Source organism: Liolophura sinensis, chromosome 8 (genome assembly GCF_032854445.1).
Source record: "Liolophura sinensis isolate JHLJ2023 chromosome 8, CUHK_Ljap_v2, whole genome shotgun sequence".
Taxonomy (NCBI): Eukaryota; Metazoa; Mollusca; class Polyplacophora; order Chitonida; family Chitonidae; genus Liolophura; species Liolophura sinensis.
In genome coordinates, this window is record NC_088302.1 from 52884432 (window position 1) to 52904665 (window position 20234).

The window sequence follows — 20234 nt, forward strand, 5'->3', positions numbered from 1 at the left end:
AGTAGGGCGAGAGTGACGAAGAGATCAACTCGTTCTTACCGGCACAGCTGTGGAAATCATGGAGTAAGACAAACCCATTGCGACAATCGCAGCTGTAATTCCCCACAGCATTGGTACAAATCTGTTCACATCTGCCATTATAGTCATCACACTCGTCTGTGTCTGTAGCGAGTAACGAGAAGAGGCTTAAATGATCCTGCACTCAGTATGGCTCTTCAACACCTGGTCATTAAAAACTGGTTTTGAGTAGTATATGCTACATGTATCTCAGTCTAATAATTTCCAATAGTCAATAAACTATTTCAATATAAAAGACTACATGTACAGCATAAAGAGTAAAACCAGAGCAGAGACGCAGTGTGATTGTTGACAAATGCTCAAACGTAACAGCGGTGAAATCGTCTTTCGCCATTTTACCTTACTTTAAGGATTTATTCTGACCCTTCATGCAAATGCTTATCCACACCTTACTACCGAGGCTTAAAGAGAATTAGTTTAAAAAAAAGCTGCAGTGATGTTATCTGCAATTTATTACATTTCATTCTTCTAAAAATACTCAAAATGCTTTGTTATCACAATAAACAATATGAAAAAAAATTTCTTTCACACAAAAAATAGATAACATGGCCAAATTTTTGGATGGAAGAAACGGACAAAAACCGGGTACAAGAAAACACTGTGGACTAGAATGAGGGAGAGAATTAGATTCTAACTTGCTATAGGTCGATCTCGTTAGTCAAAGACTAATGAGCTTACGGGCGAAGCTATTAGGAAGGAAGGAACGCTGATCACATCAGTAATTCAGCTTTTTATATGTTTCAGTGACAAATGTGACATTACCAGCTTTATACTCACAGTGTCAGAATGGCACCCTTCAAGTTTGTACCATGAAAGAGCGTCAGGACACCTCTGTTCGGTCTTCAAGTTTCGAGTCACACTGACGGTGACAGAACCATAGCCCATTTACCACGAAAATGTGTTTGTCTTACCTGTGCAGGTGCTAAGGTCTGGCAGCAGACTGTAGCCAGACGAACATTCACAATAGTAGCTTCCGTATGTATTGTAACACATACTGGAACAAGATGTGTCATCCAGGCATTCGTCCATATCTGTAAAGGATAAAACAGGTTCAGAACAAAGATGTTATTTTGCTCTTATTCCTTTCTGGTTAAAAAAACGAAGTATCCAAAGTAACTTTCGTGACATCCGAAAACACTAGAGCTAGATTCGAGTCTGCGACCTCAATGGTCAAAGGAGCAGTGTGAAGGGAATAAAGCTCCAGTCCACTGATCCAGAGATTGAGTAATAAAAAAGGCCATGTCACTTTCATGGCGGACAGCTTTTTAACCTAACAAGTAAAGCTGTCTTGCGTTTTAACAAAAAGAAACTCGATCTGAATAAAAATGTACTTGTTTATTTGAATGGTGTTTTAAGCTGTACTCATTTCATTCATTCGACGGCGGACAACATTGTGGTTTACACCAAGGAAACTGGTGGCTGAGCAGAAACGCATTGCAATCGACATGAGTGGTAGTGAAGACTTCAAAGAGCACCACAAAGTTTACCTTGACAGGAATGTCCATCTGGTGACAGTTCAAACCCTTCCAAACACGAACAGTTGTAACCGCCATCAGAGTCTTCACAGCTATGCTGGCATCCACCATTTAGCTCTAAACACTCATCAATGTCTGTGGAAGCCATCAGCAACAGATGAGAAGACATGGCCAAAAGGTTATCCACGATATTGCAAAACCAACCCATTCCTTGACAGGATACTGTTTGATTAATTGTAGGATATTCTTTGAGCCCATTAAGCAACCTAAGACTTCAGTCATAAATTGAAAGTGCTGAGAAGTTAAACTCAGCAGATGAAAGAAACTCAAAATGTGATTGGTACATTGGTCTGCAGTAAATAAACAGCATTCAAAGTTTAAACTTCGTAGAGTAGAGGATTTTAATTGTATCCGTGTCTAAAGGTTTAACTCAATGGCATGATGGAAAGGCAAGCGTGATTTAAACAATACAACATGGCCGCAGACACATTACTTTTAACATGCAAGAAAGTGATACGAAACGTGATGTAACTGAGAAAAAATGGTAAGTTTCTAGAAATTATTGAAACTTGGTAATTCGAGGAGTTAGCATTAGACACTTACTCTCGCAAGATGAAGTGTTCATGCTGAAATAGTAGCCTCTGTCACATTTCTCTCGATTTTCCTTACATAGGCAGTCCGTTCTGTTTTCTTCCTTTTCTGTGTCTGAAAGGAAAAGCACATAGTGTAATGTGATGCTATGTGATGGGATGTAATGCAATGAAAAGGAAATCAAAAATTGTTGTGAAACTTATCAAGGTAGTTAGAGATGACGAAAAGTCCCTTTTTTCTTACAGCTATTTCCATACACTTTACACACTTCTTTCCACCTACTTGTGAGCAATCTACAAGAGACCATCATACTAGGAACCGAAACACAGAAATATTACATGTTCTAAATAAAGAAAATAAAGAAAAAATGTCATCAAGTGATATAATTATAAAACCAAAGAGTGGATTGCTGGCAACACCGATACGCGGTCGCTGTGAGTTCAAGTCCGGCTCATGCTGGCGGCCGTACGTGAGAAGGTCTGCCAGCAACCTGCGGATGGTCGTGGGTTTCCCCCGGGCTCTGCCCGGTTTCCACCCACCATAATGCTGGCCGCCGTCGTATAAGTGAAATATTCTTGAGTACGGCGTAAAACACCAATCCAAAAAAAAAAAAAAAAAAAAACACACACCGATACGCCATTTTGTTCTCCCAGCATGTATCATGCTCATTTAGTTACCAATTGCTACTCCACCTTAATTCACGTGATGATATCTAGATAAAATGATCACGAATATGGCCTCATGATGAGATTCCAAGCACAGGTAGGTTTGAAATGCCATTTTGTTCTCCCAGCATGTATCATGCTCATTTAGTTACCAATTGCTACTCCACCTTATTTCACGTGATGATATCTAGATAAAATGATCACGAATATGGCCTCATGATGAGATTCCAAGCACAGGTAGGTTTGAAATGCCATTTTGTTCTCCCAGCATGTATCATGCTCATTTAGTTACCAATTGCTACTCCACCTTAATTCACGTGATGATATCTAGATAAAATGATCACGAATATGGCCTCATGATGAGATTCCAAGCACAGGTAGGTTTGAAACGCCATTTTGTTCTCCCAGCATGTATCATGCTCATTTAGTTACCAATTGCTACTCCACCTTAATTCACGTGATGATATCTAGATAAACTGATCACGAATATGGCCACATGATGAGATTCCAAGCACAGGTAGGTTTGAAACGCCATTTTGTTCTCCCAGCATGTATCATGATCATTTAGTTACCAATTGCTACTCCACCTTAATTCACGTGATGATATCTAGGTAAAATGAGCACGAATCTGGCCTCATGATGAGATTCCAAGCACAGGTAGGTTTGAAGCTAGCAAAAATGTTGGTATACGTATTTCAAGGTCCTGTTAGTGTCGATAAGTTAAGATAAACAATAACAAAAAACGGTGTACCTTACCGAGACAGGCATGACCATTGGACGAGAGCGTGTATCCATGGAAACAGGAACAAAAGTAACTCCCCTCCGTATCGCTACACGTCTGTTCACAAAAACCGTTGTTATCTTCACATTCGTCCGTATCTTAGCAAATGAAACAAAAGGAATGATTGAAAATGAATGAAACAGAAGATTTATAACATTGATTGTTTATTTACCTCAGCTATAACGCTACGTTTAACCTGTTTTGGACACATTATGACGATATAACCCCGCAACAAGTCAATGCCAATGCCGGGATTTTGTTTTGTTGCCTCACTGTAATCAATAATAATGCCCGATCTTATCTGGATACGCGATCATTTGTTCAATGAGCACCTAAGCTATGGTCTTGTGCTAAACGTCAAGCGAAAATGTTCCAGAATCATCGATTGGCAAATTTGCACTTTCAAATTGGCACGACATGCATTCAGTAAGGCATTAGACTATGGTTTTATAACTGAAGGCTGTACCATTAAAAAGAAACAGATGCACTCGTTATTGGCAAGGAAACTTATTGGGTTAAATTTCGACACACCAAGACTGGAGAAAGAGTTACATGAAAGTAGAGGGCCTGTGTGGCTCATTTTGTTGGCTCACTAGTGTAGCGTAATGACCCAGGAGCCTCCCACCAATGCGGTCGCTGTGAGTTCAAGTCCAGCTCATGCTTGCTTCCTCTCTGGCCGTACGTGGGAAGGTCTTCCAGCAAAATCCGGATAGTCGTGGGTTTCGTCCCACCATAATGCTGGCTGCCATCGTATAAATGAAATATTCTTGCGTACGGTGTAAAACACTAGTCAAATAAATAAATACATGAAAGTACATTCTTGACTTAACCAGGTTTAACCAGTATTAATGTATTTTTTAAAAAAAAAAAGAGACATCCCACAATTGTTCAGAAATGCTGAACGACCCTCCGGTTAATGACTGTTGTTGTTATGTCGAATACCTAGATATCAAATATCGTAAGTTTCTTCTCCAATCGGCATAGTCTGTGTTAAGTTAATGAACTATAGGAATGGTAACAGAAGAGTTTTAGATCCATTTAATACTGAAGGACTTTTTTGCGGAATATGAAGCCGATAATAACTGCAGGATCGTGGGATGAGGCTGTGATGATATTTAAATTCTGCTCCCCGCGGGAAATGCTTAGCCCATAGCCCTGAAACATAATTACGTCATCAATGGTTTGTCGCAAGGGCATTGTTGGTAAACCGGGTTCAGGAGTCGAAGGAGTCCTTCGAGTTAACAATGCACCATTTGGCACTAACAAACGGTATGTTAACACCAAAATATATAAGCAGGCTCCGGAAATCACACGTTATACAAACCAGATCACAAACAAAATATGTGCTTTCATATCCAGGGTTTTCTCATGTAGTGACGTAATCAAGGGTTAGGGCTATTGAAAACACCATGGCCATGAATACAAGTCAGATAAGTATCCTCACTTATACAGGACACGGGATCAGACATGTTCCGCTCATATCCCTCGAAACATGAACAGCTGAAACTTCCTACAGTGTTCATGCACGCCTGCTGACACTGTGTTGTGTTCATCACACATTCGTCGATATCTGAGGAGGAAAAGATGCATTAATGAATGTAATTGATGACAACGATGCAAGGATGAAAAAGTTGAATAATCGCAATGCTTGGACGCACAGAATGGTCATTACTCAAATGCAGGGGGCCTCCGTGGCTCAGTTGGTTAGCGCGCTAGTGCAGTGTAATGACCCAGGAGCCTCACCAATACCGTCACTGTGAGTTCAAGTCCAGCTTATGCTGACTTCGCCTCCGGGCGTACATGAAACGGTCTGCCAACACCATGCGGATGGTCGTGGGTTTCCTCCCGGGCCGTGCCTCACACCATAATGCTGGCCACCGTCGTATATGTGAAATATTCTTGAGCACGGCGTAAAACATCAATCAAATAAATAAATTATTCAAACGCACTTTTTCGCACGTTTCCTTTAAAAAGTTTAAGTGATTTAAATGTTGCCTGCTATTTGCGCTAGAAATGAATGACACCTAGCCAACTAGCCGATCGATTCACTGATTTCGAGCATTCACAGAGTGTCTGGAGTATAGGAACAGCCTTTGGCATGTTACGAAGGGAAATGTCAATACCATGTGAGTGGACCAAGGCATGACCAAAAAACAAGGTTGTTGTGGAACGCTTGTTGCCAGCAAGGCACTAAAAACAGTAGATGCTAGGAAATCCAGAACTTCTCTTAGTCTGAGGTTGACATTCATCTGTGTTAATGAACAGGCTGGACAACCAGTTCAAGTCATGGTATTAAAAATATTCCAACTTGTGTAAAGTGTAACCATTCTCAATAAACATGTATATGTGCTGGCAGCACGGTGACATAAACCAACCTAGATATACATGTATATGTGCTGGCAGCACGGTGACATAAACCGACCAAAATATACATGTATATGTGCTGGCAGCAAGGTGACATAAACCGACCAAAATATACATGTATATGTGCTGGCAGCACGGTGACATAAACCGACCAAAATATACATGTATATGTGCTGGCAGCACGGTGACATAAACCGACCAAAATATACATGTATATGTGCTGGCAGCACGGTGACATAAACCGACCAAAATATACATGTATATGTGCTGGCAGCAAGGTGACATAAACCAACCTAGATATACATGTATATGTGCTGGCAGCACGGTGACATAAACCGACCAAAATATACATGTATATGTGCTGGCAGCAAGGTGACATAAACCGACCAAAATATACATGTATATGTGCTGGCAGCACGGTGACATAAAACCGACCAAAATATACATGTATATGTGCTGGCAGCACGGTGACATAAACCGACCAAAATATACGTGATATGTGCTGGCAGCACGGTGACATAAACCGACCAAAATATACATGTATATGTGCTGGCAGCATGGTGACCTAGATATACATGTATATGTGATGGCAGCACGGTGACATAAACCATCACGGCAGTTCCTGAGTCTGACAACTGATAATATCCGATTTTATCGTCACACTTTTGATCCCGAGGAGCATATTGTTATCTAAATATCCACACACCCTGGCAGCTTCTCCCATCGGACATCAGGACATAGCCATCATCGCAAAGGCAAATGTGGCTGCCGTTCGTGTTGAAGCAATCTTGTACACACCTGCCATTGTTTGCCAAGCATTCATCAACTTCTGAAAAAAGAAAACTCATTTATTCATTTTATTCTGTTCACCGCTCGAATCAGTATTTCATTTATGTGACCGTGATCAGATCCATACGCCGTTAAAACCGGCTATTCCGGAAAACACCGCCCCATGACAGGTGCCTGATAAATCACCTGATGTAAAGCTGTGGTGATTATTTTATACGAAATATAAATTTATAAGACTGGAACAGCAAACTCAATATGCAATCATTAGTAATCGTTAACATTCGAGTCACAGATGCTTCTTTTCTCTATTTTGCTCTGATGGACTACACACTGCATGTCACGGATACATTTATGGACTACATCTTCTAGAGACCATAGTCTTCATATTCAGATTATTATATTGTGTGACATGTGCACTGATAACATGGTTAATTAAGATATTTTCTTGGTTGGTATTTTACAAAATATTCACCGTTGTTTCGTCTTTCTTTCGCTGACACACAAAGATAATGAGAGGACGAAGTAATGGAAAACCACTGGAGAAAATCATGTAAATCAGCAGCCAGGACTTGCTCATTTCCATACAGCAGACGTATTGTACCTACCGGTGCAGCTCATATTTTCCCTATCAAGAAGGTAGCCCTTGGGACATGTACACTCATACCCCCCATGTGTGTTTAGGCAGCCGTGACTACAATGTGAGCTGTTTGTTACACATTCATCTTTATCTACAAACAAAAGATATGAATAAAATTGTTAACAGACTAACCATGACAACAGACGGTCGATTCCATAACAAAACTAACATTTAAATGTTTACGACATATGCACAAGAGATTTGAAAGGATTTTCACCTAGTAAACATGGATTACACACATATGCCCTTACCTAGACAACTATTGCTGTTCATACGAAAACGTCCCACACATATGCCCTTACCTAGACAGCTATTGTCGTTCATACATAAACGTCCCACTCATATGTCCTTACCTAGACAGCTATTGTCGTTCGTACGAAAACGTCCCACACATATGCCCTTACCTAGACAGCTATTGTCGTTCGTACGAAAACGTACCACACATATGGCCTTACCTAGACAGCTATTGTCGTTCGTACGAAAAGGTAAAAAAAAAATGCCATTACCTAAACAGCTATTGCCGTTCGTACGAAAACGTCCCACACATATCCCCTTATTATAGACATCTATTGCTGTTCGTACGAAAGCGTCCAACAAACATGCTCTTATCTAGACAGCTACAAATGTCCATATGAAAACGTTCCACACACGTCTTTAGCTAGACAGCTACAGATGTCCGTGTGAAAACATCTCATACATATGCCCTTACCTAGACAGCGATAGCCGTCTGAATGTAACATGAACCCCTCTTCACAAGAACAGCTGTAACTTCCGTTTGTGTTCACACATGTCTGGTCACAACCACCTTTTAGAGTCAAACACTCGTTTATATCTGAGAAAGAGATTGATTATAAGTATAGGAAAATTAATAACTACATCAAAGATATATACATGTAGGAAGGTAGACAGTGATAAAATACATTTTGACATTTCATGCTTGTCATCTGGACTCATGTTCATTCAAATAACTCCCTATTCTGTTTAATGACTCTCTCAGTATCGATAAATGAATCAATACATACACTCACTGACACAATAAAGTTGCAGTACTAAGAATTTCTGCTTTATTGTAAAAAAAAAAAAAAAAAAAAAACAAATTCGTCACCTTTACCTGTTAATGCATTTTTCAAGAATAATGTGAGGTTTCAAGAAAAGCCGGAGAAACCGGAGTGTCCGGAGTATTTAATTACTACTTTTATTTAATTGTACTATGCACTCAACAATTTCTAACGTACATGATAACAATCACTTTTATGAGTGGAGGAAGCCAGAGGTAAACCAACGACATTTGGCAAGTTACTGCCAAACTTTCCCATAAGTCACATGCATATTTTATTTATTTTATTTATTTGATTGGTGTTTTACGCCGTACTCAAGAATATTTCACTTATACGACGGCGGCCAGCATTATGGTGGGAGGAAACCCAACAGAGCCCGAGGAAAACCCACGACCATCCGCAGGTTGCTGGCAGACCTTCCCAAGTATGGCCGGAGAGGAAGCCAGCATGAGCCGGGCTTGAGCTCACAGCCACCGCACTGGTGAGAGGCTCCAGGGTCACTACATTGCGCTAGCGCGCTAACCGAGCCACGGAGCCCCCGTCACATGCATATACGTCAGAGACATATTTATTTGATTTGATTTATTTGATTGGTGTTTTTACGACGTTGGCTAGCATTATGGTGGGAGGAAACCACATGCACATATGCACACCATAGGCCTATTGGTAGAAAATAAGTCGTCTTCCAATAAAGTTGTCTTCAAATAAAGTTATAGTGGGCAAAGAACCAGTCCTTTGGTAAGTAGTAAACAAACAGTAGTCCTGTAGTAAACAAACAGTAGTCTTGTAGAAAACAAACCCTTTAACATCGTGGCCACCATCCGCCTACGTTCGATCATTCGAGCATTTGAAGTTATTCTAAACAATCTGTTTACGGTTTATTCCAGGGGAGACCACTCTAAGAACATATAGTACAACTATCAATTACCAATGCACTTATGTTCCCCTTCCAGTTGGTATCCATCCCAACATTGGCACATATAGGAGATGCCCAGGTTAACACATGTATGTTCACATAACTGTCCTGCTCCATGGGAACACGGTTCGAACTCTGAGTAAAAACGATATTTATATTAGATGTTCATTGAGAAATTGGACACAAATATTCAGTGTGAAAACGAAAATAAATCATTAATTCATGGGGCTAAAGGGGGAAGGCAAACCAATAGAGCATTACAGTATCATTTTAACAGAGGTTTTTTGGATGTCATTTAATGATCTTAATTCCCTGGTATTTTCTTGTCGAATGCCTTTGAAGTTCATCCAGCTTACATGTATGTTAGATTGGAATTCCCATTTAATTTGTTTATGTATTGTTATTGTAAGAAAGGCTCTGCCACTCGCTGACAAAATCATGGCATAAGGCCGAAGGTGAATGACCAGGGATTTAATACGCGACCTGTTCGGTTAGCCATGTTCCGAGAAGCGCTCGGAGGGTTGGGGGGGGGGGGCTTGACTAGTTCGGATCTGGTCTCTCCAGTCACTGATTCACAAATGCTGAATACAAGTTCAGCACGTGACATACCTGTACAGTTCTGACCATCTGCCTGTAATGTGTAACCCTGCATACAGTCACAGCGGTAAGTGCCAGGGAAATTCGCACACGCCTGGCTACAGTTCGCTGATCCGGTAAAACATTCATCCACATCTGACAACAAACATCACACCTACGTTAGAATACAAAACTAAAGGTGAGGGAGTCATTACATGATAGAGGCGGTGTTCCGAAAATTTCAAAATGCCTGTCAATGATTGCCTTTAAGATGATAATTTACTGTTTTAGTCCTCACACAAGATCGCTATTATCTATACGATATTGATTATTTTAAACGCCAGTGGTTAAACGATGTTTACAAGTAATTTATTTGCCAAATATGTTCGTCATGATACAAAAGTGACTATTTCTATACGTCACTTTTCACGAGACGTTCCATATTATGCAGTTGTGTAAATACAATACCTTTCTGGGTAGTGCCAGACAATACACACTGTACCTTCACATCCCCGGTTGTCCGCCATCAGATAAAAACCAGCGATACAGGAACATAGATAACTTCCTGCTGTGTTGTTACAATTCTGTTCACATCCACCGCTGTCAGTTATACACTCGTTAATATCTGAAAAGAAAATGTCTTAGTTACATGTATACATATGTTAGTGTAAAACAGATTCCTCTGAGTTTGTTACATGGAACCATTTGTGATATTAAAGCATTATATAACTATATTATACTCAAATGACCATAAAGGTCACTTCAGAACACAACGCCGCGCTCTAAAAGTATCATCCTACAATGTCAAGTACATAAAACCCTTCGGAACACAAAACCACATATTTTCCTCTTTCTCTTTTTTTGGAAATTGGGTGGATGGGAAGTTAACCTGTGCTTACTAGAAGTCTTGCGTTCCCATAAACGAAACACTGAATCGCCCAAACATCAAAGAAACGTCCATTCATTAGATGGGGTTGTGCACAAGCTGATTTTGCTAAGTAAATGGTGATTTTCGTTTCTTTGGTACTACTTAATGAACTGAGCGTCAAACAGAGGTTGAGATTTACCCTGAAACTAGAACTGAATGTATTTGTTCATTTATTTCTGTGCAAGGTGAATGTTATAACGACTGAGCTATAACGACTAGGGGCGTGTTGGCAGTACTCTATGGAATATTTTGAATATTATTCAGGTGAATAATAGCCAAAGCTCTCTATTTGTATTTGGCTGAATGTGCACAAGTGTACACAAACTGCCAAGTCTACGGAATGTATTAATGGTATCAAACCTGAACAATTCTTGTTGTCGGAATCCAGGCCATATCCCGGTTGACATTCACACCGGAAACTGCCCAGAGTGTTGACACAGTCATGCTCACAGTCTGAATTACCAGTCGAGCATTCGTCAACATCTGCAAGAATAACATTCACAATCAGAGATGAGGCCAAGAAATTGCAAGTATATAATACATGGTCAGCGAGGACACAAGAAAACAGCAAGTATAGCGTATACGATCAGCGAGGACATAAGAAAACAGCAAGTATAGCGTATACGATCAGCGAGGACATAAGAAAACCGCAAGTATAGCGTATATGATCAAAGGGGAAATCAGAAAAATAGCAAGTACAGAGAGGAGGCCAGAAAACCACAACTATATTACACTCGATTAGAGATTAAACCGAAATATCGCAAGTATACACAAGAGAGGACCGAAAATACCGCTTGCCATTCCAAGAAAATGTCATCATACACCTCATTATATCTTCAAGAACGCCCCAGTTTTCATTACAAATTAAATGATTCCTATCACACAGCGTCGATGAAAGTTTGATAAACTGTTGGTTAAATGACATTTTAAAAAATTGAGTAAAAATATAGAATTATGAAAGATTTCAGACCTTGACTGTCTTCCGATGTTAAAAATTTTCGTCATCAGCAAAAGTCTTCGTTGGCACATGATTTACACAAAAATCAAATTCAAAATCGTGCACAGGTACATGTTACAACAGTAAGCTCATGGCCGTGTTTGATATCTTTCCATGAGAATCTATATTTACAATTCACTTGAAAACATTAATCGCGCTTAACTCTTTGGATGTTAAAATCTGTTTTAGAAAGCATTTTTGTTTTTATGGGAGTTTATGCTATAACTATGGCCACACATCACAGTGGCTCTAGCCTTTGTTCAATGGTCATGGTAACGTTCGAACTACGACCAAACGACACCACAGTTGCGGTAATGTTATAATTATGGCCACAATAATAAACCACACGCTTATCACGGTGGTGTTATAATTACGGCCACAGGTCACGGTGGTGTTTTAGCTATGGCCAAACTGTACGCCTGTCATGGTAATGATGTAATTCTGGCCACAGGTCACGGTGGTGTTCTAGCTATGACGAAACCACACGCTTGTCACGGTGGTGCTCTAGCTATGACGAAACCACACGCTTGTCACAGTGGTGCTCTAGCTATGACGAAACCACACGCTTGTCACAGTGGTGTTCTAGCTATGGCAAAACCACACGCTTGTCACAGTGGTGTTCTAGCTATGACGAAACCACACGCTTGTCACAGTGGTGTTCTAGCTATAACGAAACCACACGCTTGTCACAGTGGTGTTCTAGCTATGGCAAAACCACACGCTTGTCACAGTGGTGTTCTAGCTATGGCAAAACCAAACGCTTGTCACAGTGGTGTTCTAGCTATGATGAAACCACACGCTTGTCACAGTGGTGTTCTAGCTATGACGAAACCACATGCTTGTCACAGTGGTGTTCTAGCTATGGCGAAACCACACGCTTGTCACAGTGGTGTTCTAGCTATGACGAAACCACACGCTTGTCACAGTGGTGTTCTAGCTATGGCAAAACCAAACGCTTGTCACAGTGGTGTTCTAGCTATGACGAAACCACACGCTTGTCACAGTGGTGTTCTAGCTATGACAAAACCACACGCTTGTCATAGTGGTGTTCTAGCTATGGCAAAACCACACGCCTGTCACAGTGGTGTTCTAGCTATGATGAAACCACACGCTTGTCACAGTGGTGTTCTAGCTATGACGAAACCACATGCTTGTCACAGTGGTGTTCTAGCTATGGCAAAACCACACGCTTGTCACAGTGATGTTCTAGCTATGACGAAACCACACGCTTGTCACAGTGGTGTTCTAGCTATGGCAAAACCACACGCTTGTCACAGTGATGTTCTAGCCATGGCAAAACCACACGCTTGTCACAGTGGTGTTTTAGCTATGGCAAAATCACACACTTGTCACATGTGTATAAAAATATCCTTAGCGCACAACTTCATGTAGCAATCAATCAGACCCGACGCTGCATGTTGTTGTTATAGCATGACAGCTCAGCTGTCATGACAGGTGGGGCCTCCGTGGCTCAGTTGGTTAGCGTGTTAGCCCAACGTAATGACCCAGTAGCCTCTCACCAATGTGGTCACCATAAGTTCAAGTCCAGCTCATGCAGGCTTCCTCTCCGACTGTAGGTGGAAAGGTCTGTCTGGAACGTGCAGATGGTCGTGGGTTTCCCCCGGGCTCTGGATGGTTTCTTCCCACCATAATGCTGGCCGCCGTCGTATAAGTGAAATATTCTTGAGTAGATTGTAAGCCTTAGGGAAAGGCGTGCCCGTAGTAAAGCACCTACATGATGAGTCAGCCTTACGGAAAGGAGTGCCCATAGTAAAGCACCTACATGATGAGTCGGCCTTAGGGAAAGGAGTGCCCGTAGTAAAACCGCGGCATTTGGTCAGAAACAAATGAGCTTTACCGCATGTGACACAGATTTTCATCTGCAGGCGAAAAGTGTTTACCTTCTTGGTAATGTAGGCCAATGACCTCCAATGAACTTCAGGACAGAGGTCATAAACAAGTCCTTGCAAAAGGTCGGGAGAACAGAAGAGGTGGAGCAATTTCGAAGATTCTCTGTTCAAGACCACAATTTAAAAAAACATCAACAGTGTATGTTGGAAATAACTATGTAGCCGTTACTGTGCTTTTTTCACTCCAGTGAGGCATAGCTCAACGCAATTTCTATTTTATTTTCTACAGTTCTGTTAAAATTTAACTCTGTGTTGATGACGTTATGATTACAGACCTATCGCATTACAACACCAGACCTAAAACCTCATGCTTATGGGGCTTTGTTTCTCAGGCATCATGTTCAGGATTCCTGGCATGATAATCATCCTTTTCTCAAAGGTAGTGGGACAATCAAAAGAGCTCAAGCAGACTACCATTCCCACAGTTTGACCAGACACTGAAGACCGGAACTGAACCTGAGCCGTCAGACGAGGAGACATTCTCCCCTGCTAAATGCGTGACAGTTTTCCTGTACCTTTACATGTGCGCCCGTCCGAAGATAGGTTGTAACCGGCTCCACAATAGCACTCAAAACTACCGGGTAAGTTTGTACACTTGTCCACACATCCGCCATTCAAATCTTCACACTCGTTGATATCTGTAAATGTAACAACCCATAATTACACGTAATAAAACTTGAGTTTGCTACAAACATTTCATCCTATTTAGGAATAATGTCATAGATTATATTGGACATCATCATTGTCGCATTTACTTCGATGCCATCTGATGCCTCCATGAAGTCAAATCGCCTACCTAAGGGTCATCACACTAATGAGTGTGTGGTGTGAATGAGAGGGGTTAACTGCAACATTCTAAGTAACTCATACACTTCATAACGTATAACAGCCGCTCGCAAGGGCTGAGTTTAAAAATTGTCCAAGTTAATGTAAGTAGTCCAAGCTGACATTCAAGTCGACCAACCATTAATATTAACTTGCTGGACGATAAACCGCTATCTTGCAATTAATCAAACTTCTGACAACTTCTTGAAAACGAAGACTTCTAACAGCTGAACCAGCTAGATCGGAATTTGAGAACACGAAACAAGGGCTTGCGATGTGAACTCAGCCACCTACCACAGCCGATTATTGTCGCATAATTCGCAAAACCAGAACAATATACCTGTGCAGTTAACACTGGCGGGACCCAAGCTAAACCCAGGTAAACACTGACAGTTAAAACTACCAGGCGTGTTCACACAGATCTGATCACAGGGGTCGCTCTCTGAACACTCGTCAACATCTGAGGGTGAAGAAAAGATAACATTGACTGATATGATTAATCCATGTGTGCATTGAATGCAGAAGAACACAGACGACTGAAGGAAACCTTATTACTTTCATCACCGCATTTGATTCATTTATTTATTTATTTATTTGATTGGTGTTTTACGCCGTACTTAAAAATATTTCACTTATACGACGGCAGCCAGCATTATGGTGGGTGGAAACCGGGCACAGCCCGGGGGAAACCCACGACCATCCGTAGGTTGCTGTCAGACCTTCCCACGTACGGCCGGAGAGGAAGCCAGCATGAGCTGGACTTGAACTCACAGCGGCCGCATTGGTGAGAGACTCCTGGGTCATTGCGCTGCGCTAGCATGCTAACCAACTTCATTTATTTATGTTTCTGAAGAACTACCCAGACTAATTTGGCTCAGTAGTACCCCATCACCAGCACACGTGAGCAGGCTTTTAGCGATGCACTCCACCTTGAGTAGTCTGCCGGTTTTGACAAGGATTAAGTACGATACCTGATAAACATATAAGCCACATGCAAACACCTGGCAGACTAGAGACAGACTTAAGATGATAAATTACCTCAAATTGAAAAGCATTCGTGACATACATTTTGATGTAAGTCACAGTCAGTGGCATTTGGATTCCAACACAGTGTTTAGGACCATATTTGCTGAAACCACCACTGCGTATCATAAACGAAGCATTTGTATGTAAGGTGCCGCAAAAGGCTTCTTGGATCATAAATTGAATGGTAAGTCTATTGCAGCCTTAATTATCATGAGAAGTATTTCAGTGTCATCTGCTGAAACTCATCACTTTGTCGAGCTTTCACATAAAAGCTGATACCAGACTGGTGGTAAACTCAATCAAAATATGTTTTATTTATTTATTAAAGAAATGGGAAACCCACGACCACGTGCAGGCTGCTGGACGACATTCCCACGCAATTAAAATGTAGCAAACAACTGAATGAGTTAATAAAAAGTGTATGCAAACTTGTACTACAAATGGAATACGACACCAAAGTGGATTTCTCGCAATTTAGGTATATCTGATGGTAATATCTGAGGAATGAATGGCAGCTAGTTGAAACCTCTGGCGTTACTGTAAAACAGCTGTGACAGAAAGGCTCGGTCAACTGACATATAATGAAATGCTGCATGGACAACAGAAATATGACAGCTACCCTGGAACTGCTGACGGACACACATATACCTTGACACGAGGTTCTCTCTAGAAGAAGGCGATAACCCATCCCACACTCGCAAACAAAGCTGCCATCAGTGTTTGTACAGTTGCCTTCACACCCACCATTACGTAGGAGACATTCATCAATATCTGAAAATAATTCATGAATATGCAGAGATAAATAAATTCATGCTTACTGCGGTTTAACATTTAAATACAATCGAAATGGTGGTTTTATTCGTCGTTTCGCATGTTTGTAAATTTTCAACTGCACATAACAGAACTTAAAACGGTGGTAAAGGAATAGATCTATCACAAAAACAAATTGGAAAAGGGAAAAAACTGTCAGTCTGAGCTGGTAATCCATGTCTTTTTGTCCCTCCTATACGAGATTTCTCGCACGGCATATCTTAGTTTTAGTTTTGGAGGATATGGAAACATTTAGGTTTCGTAATACCTGCAAGGTTTTCCTACAGTTAAAGTCTAGTGTGGATTTTCCGTGGAGACTACCGGTTGTCCAAATACTAGCCTGTACAGTTATGTAGATCAGGTGTTAGAGTATATCCCTCATCACATTCACAGGTGTAACCACCAGGTATGTTCACACATGTCGTCTCACAACCACTTGTATTGGTAGCACATTCGTCCACATCTGCAATGAAAATGTGCTAACAAACAAGTATACCCAGAGAACAAACAGTAAAACGTGAATTAGTGATTAGGGCATAATGCCATTCGCCAATAATGCAGCAATATATTTATTAATTTACGCCGTGCTCAAGAATATTTCACATATATGACGGCGGCCAGCATTACGGTGAGAGGAAACCGGGCAGAGCCCTGTGGAAACGTACGACCTGCAGCAATATATGGAGAGAACTTGCTTAAAGATGGAGATTTATTTCATTTATTTTTTTTTTTACGCCGTACTCAAGAATATTTCACTGATACGATGGCAGCCAGTCACAGTGGGAGGAAACCTGACAGAACCCGGAGGAAATCCACGAGTATCAGCAGGTAACCTCAAATATATACATGTAAAACGATGCCCTAATTTAACTTTTGTATTTGATTGGTGTTTAACGTTACCCTAAACACCTCTTGACAAATGTGCATCAGTGAATATCACTAACAAAAGTAAGTGATTGTTAAGTGATTGATCGTGTTATCTTGCTGAAGCTCTCAATAGCAGACACCTGACATGACACCTCAGTGAGATAAATCGCGGTTGTATTATTCTTAAAACCTCTTCAAAGGAGTGGTCTGGTAAGCATAATAGTATGCGACGTACCAGTCAAACTCCTCGTGGATGATAAAATAAAATGGATATGTATTTATACTTAAGTGTGGCAGCTATTCGCTATGACATGCGGACTTACCGATACAGGTGTGCTGATTTGGACTTAGCCGGTAACCATCGTTACAGGAGCAGGTGTAGGATCCCCGAGAATCTGAGCACAGGTGTTCACATCCGCCATTGTTCTCGTAACATTCATCAACATCTACATTGAAATTGAGAGCGAAACGTTAAAATGTAAACAGAATGTGCAGAAGAAATAATGCAACACATCAGACTTTTTTCCATTCACCCCATAAACACGAATCTGTGATAAACATGAGTCTGTGATAAACATGAGTCTGTGATAAACATGAGTCTGTGATCAACACGAATCTGTGATAAACATGAATCTGTGATAAACATGAATCTGTAACAAACATGAGTCTGTGATAAACATGAATCTGTGATAAACATGAGTCTGTGATAAACATGAATCTGTGATAAACATGAGTCTGTGATAAACATGAGTCTGTGATAAACATGAATCTGTGATAAACATGAATCTGTGATAAACATGAATGTGATAAACATGAGTCTGTGATAAACTTGAGCATGTGATAAACATGATATATGCACAACACAGAAACCAAACTCCTGGTGGACAGTTTGATCATGTATCAACCTAGATTTAAACAAGGATACAGAATTAACTAACCTGTGGTATGAGAAAAATTTACGGCATTCTTAAGGACGCATGAGTTTTGTTTTGTGAAGAACACATGTAGACAAAAATTGTGCCTGAAGATGTTTCTAACGTTCAAAGAGAATTATTCTGGATGGTGAATGAAGTTATATGCATGGACGATACTTGTAGTAACAACCACCAGGTGAATAAATCTGAATTGTGGCGGAAACATTACAAATGTCAACGTTGCTTTAAGTTCGTGTCTTAGACCTAATTCCTTCCATACTTTGATTCTTGCGATTTTATACAGGTTTTTATATCAGCGAAATATTGTACAAATCCAGGACTTACTGGAACAGTTGTGCTTATCCATGTCCAGGCTATAACCTTCACGACAGTCACATTGATAACTTCCGTAAACGTTGGTACAGATCTGGGAGCACGTCACATTTCCCTCGACACATTCGTCTACGTCTACGAGTAAAAAAAACAGAAACTAAAGTGAAAAATCGAAATCGACAAATGGTTATGCTACACCTGTGTTTTCATGGAGGGAATTTTAATTTTGCCCATCCCTACACTGAATGGATGGAATAGTTGTTTGTTTGGGGAATCACGTCGCTTTCAACATAACTTTTATCATGTCACGCCTGCGCTATGCCGACAAACTTACATTGCTGATTCACAAGCACACCATGAGGAGGATACCTGGCATAACAAATGACTTTCAAAGTATATGGCCTTATTTCCTCTGTTGTGTCATTACATGTAGGGCCTATTAATTATGACAGTTTCGATCTGGTAATACATGTGTTTCACCAAGTGGTCCAAAAAGAAAAAGCTTAACTGTTTCAAAATGTATCACACTCCTCTGTATGATAAGGATAAATTTTAACATTTTAAAATTTTGATTCAATAAAACTCCTTACCCTGTGGTATTTCTCCTGGAGGGCCCTGTGGTCCCGGGGGACCTGTGGGACCTGGGGGACCTGGGGGACCGGGGATAACTGCAAGAGCAAAATTAAAACAGGGTTGGCAATCTCACAGTGTCAACACACACATTTTCCGTCTACAGAATATATTTATTTATTTAACGGTGTTTATAGGAGTCTATAGGAAACGGCATCGTCCTGAGTTCGTTGTTGAGTGAAGTAGATTTATTTATTTATTTATTTTATTTGATTAATGTTTCAAGCCGTACTCCAGAATATTTCCCTTATACGACGGCAGCTAAATGTATGGTAAGGGGAAAACCAGGCAAACCCCGAGGGAAACCCAAGGCCATCCACAGGTTGCTGACGACCTTCCTGGGGAAAATAGACTAATGATTATATTTTGTGTACACTTAAGTGTAACAAAGACAAAAGCTTTTGCCTATATTCTCCTTTCTTTGTTATCTTAAGATAGTTCGTTTCCTTTTGAGTATGAGTGCATGAAAGTCTTCAACCATTAGCAATGCATCAGACATTTCTTGAAACAAAGGACAAGGGAAGTTAAACTCAACATACAACAACTTAAACCACACAACCCTTGCCTTGCTCATAACTTGGTCACAGATTAACGATGACTATCAAAGAAAATCGGATCAAGATGAATGTACCAGAATCGAGGTCAACTGCCATACTGAGGGTAAATGCTGAGGGCACGGCCGTCACCTCGTCCTGTATCTGCGGGTAGGTGTCATTTATTAGACCAGTAGAGTAGAGGAGAACCCTTGTGGGCTGGAATCGGAACCCTATCTGGGGGATGACAGCCCGATACATGACGCCCATCAGCTGACCAGACAGCACGACGACACCGTCGGGCACTGCGAACTGAAATGAAGGAGTGTGCGGAGGCGTGTAAGCTATGAGGTTTGGAGGTATCAATCTGTTCCGTAGGTGCTTATAGAAGAACTTAATTTGCATTTTCGTCTCCACGTGGGTTGGGGGAACGGTGAAGGTAATAATTTCAAAGGATATAATTACTCTCATCGGCCCCACATACATGCAGCTAGATTTATAAAACGCTTTTGTGTCAACGCATCCCGTAGA

General features: G+C 40.8%; 1 protein-coding gene across 1 annotated transcript in view; it reads right to left on the reverse strand.

Moving 5' to 3' along the window:
* LOC135473670 (fibrillin-3-like) overlaps positions 1 to 20234 on the reverse strand; it is a 40523-nt gene that overhangs the window by 19480 nt on the left and 809 nt on the right. Inside the window, exons 2-17 of the mRNA XM_064753534.1 lie at positions 19802 to 20015; positions 19131 to 19208; positions 18553 to 18675; positions 17617 to 17739; positions 14931 to 15050; positions 14281 to 14403; positions 11219 to 11341; positions 10433 to 10555; positions 9964 to 10086; positions 8090 to 8212; positions 5035 to 5160; positions 3566 to 3688; positions 2157 to 2258; positions 1566 to 1688; positions 990 to 1109; positions 40 to 162 (exon numbers count right to left, since the gene is read on the reverse strand). Of these exons, the coding sequence (XP_064609604.1) occupies positions 40 to 162; positions 990 to 1109; positions 1566 to 1688; positions 2157 to 2258; positions 3566 to 3688; positions 5035 to 5160; positions 8090 to 8212; positions 9964 to 10086; positions 10433 to 10555; positions 11219 to 11341; positions 14281 to 14403; positions 14931 to 15050; positions 17617 to 17739; positions 18553 to 18675; positions 19131 to 19208; positions 19802 to 20015 (1990 nt within the window). The remainder of the gene's footprint in view (positions 1 to 39; positions 163 to 989; positions 1110 to 1565; positions 1689 to 2156; positions 2259 to 3565; positions 3689 to 5034; positions 5161 to 8089; positions 8213 to 9963; positions 10087 to 10432; positions 10556 to 11218; positions 11342 to 14280; positions 14404 to 14930; positions 15051 to 17616; positions 17740 to 18552; positions 18676 to 19130; positions 19209 to 19801; positions 20016 to 20234) is intronic.